The following is a 6,134-nucleotide window of genomic DNA, read 5'->3' on the forward strand; positions in this document are numbered from 1 at the left end:
GGAGGGCTGCTCTGCTCATTACAACTCCCCACAAGTTCTTCCTGCTACTTGCTAATCCTTCAAACTGGTCTCGAGAGGTTTTCGGATCGATCCATGCTCGATGGTGTCCGAGTCCGATAATTTTTGGGCTCGGATCTGCATTTGATCCTACGGTGACACGTTTCCTGGATGGATCCGACCCGATAACACCTTGCGAACGAAGGATCAGCTAGCCATCTGCCAAGCGGGCACGTGCGTCGTTCTGCGAAGGGCACAAACCCACCGCAGCGCTGCGTCGCGCTCGCGCTCGCTTCTCCTCTCGCTCTCTCTCTCTCTCCCACTCTCGCTCGCGTGCAGCGTTGCCATGCTCGGTCGATTAGTTGCGAGGAGAACAGCAACCAAAGCTCTCCTACAATGCCCCAAAACCATCCCACTGCCCGTCTCCGCAGCTCGGTGCTTCGGGACCGGCGGCGGAGATGCCTCCTCCTCTCAGGAGCGACTCGCCCTCGACATGATCCGCTACGCCCTCGGCCACGCCAGATCCCAGAAATCAGGTCCCTGACCCTTCCCCTGTTCTTCGATTGTTCCCCCGTTCGTTTATTTCGTAGATAGTTTTCAGGGTTTCTGGCGGATCGACCCGTTTATGACTTGTTTTGGATTTGCAGGTGATTCGTATGCCCACGCGATGCTGGTTCTGGAGCAAGGGTTGTCCAATTTGAGGGGAGTTGTCGGAGCCGGAGGAGCTGTGGATGGGGCTGGTTCGAGCGACAACGCCATGGTCATGCTCATGCTCGCCATGTCCACTTTGCACTATGAGAGGTTATTACTTACTCTTCTCGATTGCGGTGGCTAATGTTGCTTATGAGTACTCCTTAGATGTGGAATGGATGATTGCGATTTCATGTGCAGAGGGGAGCTTCGAGATGCTGCCGAGAAGCTCGAGATGGTTGGCCAGTTGGGGCGAGCCTCCTTGGATCTCAGAGGTCCGCCGCAACTTGATTTTTGTCTTCAAAATCTTGTTTTAAGAAAATTGTAAATTCATCGATTAGCATTTTTTTCTTGTGATGTCCTCATGGCCGCATTCTCAAAGTCCTAATATTTGAATTCCCTTGCCAGGTATTGTTTTCTTTACGTGATAAGCAAATTTATGTTTTTATTTTTAGTTTTTGGACAACTTCATTCCACTGTATTAAGAAGTCAGAGATCAGCAATACAAGCTAAATTTCTTTGCTTAATTTAGTGATAATAAATTTGAGCAAGGCCTTTTCTGATGGAAAGCCTATAAAGGCTTTACATGCTCATTTGGATTTGTATCTATGATCTAAATAATTGCATTAGTACTTATTTATCCTTTTCACTTTTTACCTTCTGAATAAGCAGTTGCAGCTTGGGAGAGTCGGGTAGGGTTAAACTTGGAGACAAGTGAGGTATGTAATTTGAACTGCCTTTTTTCTCAATAATCTTCCGATAGATTCATTTAAAGATTTTCGTGCAATAGGATGTCACTTCAAAGCTGGTCGAAGATGATTGTTCCCGTTTGCTAAGAACCAGCACAGAGAGTGGTTTACCTGTGTCGGAGGTCACCAAACTTCGTGCTAAATACATTAAGGGTCTTGTTGATCTTGTAAACGGGGATGTCAAATCAGGTTTCTTTTTCTGAGTTCCTCTTGGAAAATTTAAATATTTTTTTATGACTGAAGTTAAATGATATAAAGAGTCAGATGAGTAGCGAGATAACTTGTATTCTTTTTCTCAGCGGAGTTATCTTTTGGTGGTTCTAAGGACCGTGGCCTGGAAGAAGGTGAACATCAATTTGTTAAAACATGGCTAACATCAAATGAGTAGAAGGAAAAAAAAAAAAGCTTTCCTACTCGACTAACATGAGATGCGATTTGCCCTTGATGTAGGAAACGGCCTTCTTTCTCGAGGGGAATTTTCACATTGCACTGGGAATTTCTCATTTGCAAAAGAGTTATATGAGAAAGCACTCTTGACTTCCGAAGCCAGAGATACTTCCAGCATTACTTATCTAGCTGCTGCTAATATGGTTCCCGAAGAAGTTATAATCGGAGCTACCTGTGCCTTGGGGCAGCTTTTATCTCATTCAGGGTAATTTAGCCGTTGATCTAAAATTTAGCTTTCGACGTCTATATGATTAACTTCATATATAAAAAAGTCATTCAACTGTAGCTTGTACGTCAGTATGTATTATAACCCAGGGCATATAGAATTCTCGTTGTTTATATAGTTTATCTTGATTGTATTGTTTCAAATGATATACAATTTTTGGCCCTACTATCTTGTGATTCACCTAAATCTAGTTTGCTTATCCACTCAGGAAATTTGAAGAGGCAGAAGAACTGCTGACAAAGGCTCTTGTTAAGGCTGAAGAACACTTTGGTTTGTCGTTTTTGCCTTCTTTAATTTTTTTAATAATTTATCTGCTTTCTGTTTGCCACATAGTGTTCTTCGTTGTGACTTAGGTTCAACTCATCCAAAGGTTGGTGTTGTGTTGACTTGCATAGCCATCATGTATAAACATAAGGCACAGATGGAAGCATCGAGTTCTATACTGATCCAGGAGGTTAGCTGATACTTATGCTGCATATAATGATTTTGAGTTCTTTCCCCTTTGCTTCAGACAAGAAAATATTGTGTACATAACATCTTAAAATCAAGCTCCCACTTTGTCCGATTCTCCCTTTCACTTTCTGAAGATATCTCAAAGATAACCAAACCCTGATGATATACTCAAAATCTTACCGAGCATCCAAACCATGATATACTCAAAATCTTACTGAGTAGGAAATTGTTCACTCCCTTTTTTGCAACGAAATTTATACAAGTTGAACCATCAGTAATCATTTTGTAGTTAGCACTCATTTCAGAGCGTTGCAAGCTATATCTTAAAATGCATATGTTTTCTAGTAAAAAAGAACATACATCCCACTGTACAACATATAACTCTGTCCACTATTGACCAAGTCTAGGATATATAAGGGTTTTGTTTCTTCAAGTCAGTCGAGGTCTTTTGGTTATGAGCATGGCTAAGCATTGATGGGTACCGAAGGGGACTTTGACTTCTTTGTTTCTTTTCTTAGTATGTACTTTGATAATACGATTTGCATTGTTTGCTGAACCATTTATATTGACAAGTGGTTACATGTTTTGACAGGGACTATATAGGAAGGCCACAGATTTGCTCAAAGCCCCCTCCTTGGATGGTGAAGGTACATGATATTTCCTTTATGTTCATTTTTTATTTAGATCGTTTGAGTTTTGACCAAGAGAACTTTTTTTGTATTTGTGCAGTTGATGTGCAGGTAGATGGATGCGACATAGTCGCCCTAGCAAGAGGTAGCACCCTGGACAATCTTGTTTGTTTTGTTATGATAGTTGCTATTCATTCATATTGGTTTTAGTTCTAAACTAAAGCCTATCTTGTAGAAAAGTTTGACTTTTATGAGATCCTGTCCATTCTTAATCTATGATGATTCGGTGCATTAATTTCCATCCTTCAAACTATCCAATCTATCGAGAGAAGCTTGTGTAAAACTCTAGTTTCTCATAATTTTTGGTGAAAAGCATCCAAACAGTGGGACTCACTTTCCTCCCACTGTATGTGTATGAATTATCTCTTTCTAATTTTGACATGTTATTGTTCATTGCTAAGTTTGACTAATCTGTTTCCTGTTGATAAATCTGAAGGTGGATATGCAGATCTGTTATGCATTCAACAAAACAGAAAGCAAGAAGGGGAGCGAATGAAGAAGTGGGCTGAGTCTATGTGGAGGAACCGACGATTATCTCTTGCGGAAGCCCTGGAATTTTCTGAGCCTTCAAAATCTGCAGTTGTCGACACCCGAATATGCCGAGTCCTGTAGATCAGCAAAGCTTATAGGCTATCTAAAATGAAGAAGTCACTACTGGATAAAATTTCAGTAAAAGATCCAGTGCAGTTGACCCCCTATATCATACCCATCAGTTTCAAGGACGATGACCATTGCCCCTCTAAAATGGAGAAGTCACTACTAAATAATGATTCATCGTGTTTTTTATACTCTCACGGTGACAGACATCATCAGAAATTGCGTATCATGACGACTTTTGTATGTGATAATGTGGTGGATTTTGGAAATTTCTGCTACGAGTATGAAACTGAGATACACTGTAGTTGTGAGCTTCTTCTTTCTCCAATTCATAAACTATCGTGACAGAAAACTCTATCAAGCTACGATTACATGATCTTAAAAACAACTTCCAGCTGAATGATGTGTTTGTTTCCAAATAAACAATCTGATGATTCATGGCATGCTGTACATTTGGATACTTGGAATCAGGAAAAATGCATTCTTGTGTTGGATCTCTGCTTCTCTTCCCTCTTCTGCTTCTTTCAATTTGGGTCTGCTTCTGCTACATGAGGAACGCACTGAGCCGTTCTCAAGTAAACCACAGAATGCGTGCGTATGGAGAGCTCATCCATCATCTTCTGGCATCCATTAACCTCCCCCTTCATGAACAGAAACGAGATAATGTAACTCGTGGAAATGGAGACGTCTATACATTGCTAGATTTGTCCTACCGTGTGTTGCAGAGGAATCAAGAAGGGGAGCATGGAGAAGAAGAAGCCGGCTTCGCTTCCTGCGATGGTTTTGAGAGCCGACACTGCCACGCTCGACGGATCAAAACGGAGGAATTCGCTCTCTAGCCATTAGATTTCCATGTCAGAAGCCGTGCAGGGACGTGGGTTGGGGGACGGCTGTTCACCGTACCTGATAAAGCGCAGAGGAGGAGCTCGATCGTGCGAGCAATGCACGGAGTGCGTGTGTGCTCCGAACCCCACGTCAGGACTTCCACGTACGACAAGGGCGTGATGCATGCGAGCCGCCAGTCCAGCCTCTCGAGGACCATCAATTCCATCTCTTGGATCGTGCTCGCCGCAAACGAATGGCTCAGGTCCTCCATCTGAATGTGACAGCAGCACGATCACCACCACCACTAGATTACATGTTAGTTCATCATGTGGTAACACTAACCTGGAGATCATACCACGAAGGAATGGAGACCTCGTCCATCTTGGAAGCAATGGAGAGGCAGGCGACCGATAACAGGTCCACCATCCACTCTTCCCACCTCTATTCGAATTCAGCAACAAAAGAGTCATCACCGCAGTTGCTAAATGTCATCAAGAATACGGTGATGTAATTACCATGACACAGTTCATGGAGATGAATCGATCGAGGTAGTTCACAGCGCTGAAGGCGGTGCCGGTAGCCAGGTTTAACCGGCTGCAAACCTGAAGAAAAGAGAACGAATTCAAGATCCAATTATTATGGTTCACCAAAGAAGGAAGACGATGGACTCCTTTACCTGTGCGATGTATCGTACTGCTCTGGTTCTTGCAGCGGAGAGATTGGAAGACTGCCGCAGGTAAGCTAAGTAGCCACGTCGGGGCGCATACTGATGCTCCCGCTCCAGGAGATCACGCAGGCTGTTATCTCGGTCTTCGTCGGCGTTGGGTGGAGGTGAAGAAGAAGGTCTCGGTGATGGTGTGGGACTAACAAGGAAGGGCTCCTCGTCGCACAAGAGGCACGGACCGCTGCTCTCCATCAAGGGAAAGAAGAGGTTCTCTGACATGCGAAGTAACTCGACGACGCCAACAGCCAATCTGTTGCAGCTTTTTATAGAAAGAGGAGAGAGGAGCTCTGCAGCGACAAGTACGCTATCAGTGGAATCTATAGTAAACCTGAGACTGCTACAGCTGCGTCTTCTCAAGGCTTACAGACATCGAAGGACGTCGATGTCGATGATGGATTGATGCCGTCTGAGGATTAAGGCCGAGCATGCGTGGGATGTGGCCAGTTTGGTGGGGCTTTAAGATGTGGGAGGGCGGCCCTCATGAACAGGAGTGAATGCTTGGGAGTATTTATATAGCGCTTCACATAAAGGGTTTGACCAATGGCGTGACGGTGCACGAGATGGGCCCTTCTCCTCGCAAGCAGTAAGTAGTAGCGGCGTGGTTGGGTTGGCACAGCCAAGCTAACACACGTTTGGACACCTCCTCTACAGCTCTACCGCCTGCGCAGAGTTTGTTTGGGTAGGAGAGACGGAGGGCAGATAAGGTGTTTGCTGAAATGTGTAACAGGGGACCATTT

General features: G+C 44.0%; 2 protein-coding genes across 2 annotated transcripts; one reads left to right on the top strand and one right to left on the bottom strand.

Annotated features, from left to right (window-relative positions):
* Window positions 1-227: 227 nt before the first annotated feature.
* On the top strand, window positions 228-4,152 carry LOC135595215 (uncharacterized). Its single transcript, XM_065085841.1, has 12 exons — window positions 228-533; window positions 645-798; window positions 889-962; window positions 1,360-1,406; window positions 1,478-1,625; window positions 1,736-1,780; window positions 1,887-2,088; window positions 2,318-2,379; window positions 2,463-2,563; window positions 3,155-3,209; window positions 3,292-3,336; window positions 3,688-4,152. Exons 1-12 carry the CDS (start codon window positions 344-346, stop codon window positions 3,861-3,863), a joined length of 1,299 nt encoding a protein of 432 aa, XP_064941913.1. The 5' UTR covers window positions 228-343; the 3' UTR covers window positions 3,864-4,152.
* Window positions 4,153-4,243: 91 nt separating this feature from the next.
* LOC135595216 (putative cyclin-D7-1) lies at window positions 4,244-5,865 on the bottom strand. Its single transcript, XM_065085842.1, has 7 exons — window positions 5,766-5,865; window positions 5,350-5,684; window positions 5,189-5,275; window positions 5,016-5,114; window positions 4,752-4,944; window positions 4,562-4,683; window positions 4,244-4,489 (listed from the first exon to the last, which is right to left on the bottom strand). The coding sequence occupies exons 2-7, from the start codon at window positions 5,614-5,616 to the stop codon at window positions 4,373-4,375; spliced, it is 885 nt and encodes a 294-aa protein (XP_064941914.1). The 5' UTR covers window positions 5,617-5,684; window positions 5,766-5,865; the 3' UTR covers window positions 4,244-4,372.
* Between the last annotated feature and the right edge of the window lie 269 nt (window positions 5,866-6,134).

Source organism: Musa acuminata, chromosome BXJ1-10 (genome assembly GCF_036884655.1).
Source record: "Musa acuminata AAA Group cultivar baxijiao chromosome BXJ1-10, Cavendish_Baxijiao_AAA, whole genome shotgun sequence".
NCBI lineage: Eukaryota > Viridiplantae > Streptophyta > Magnoliopsida > Zingiberales > Musaceae > Musa > Musa acuminata.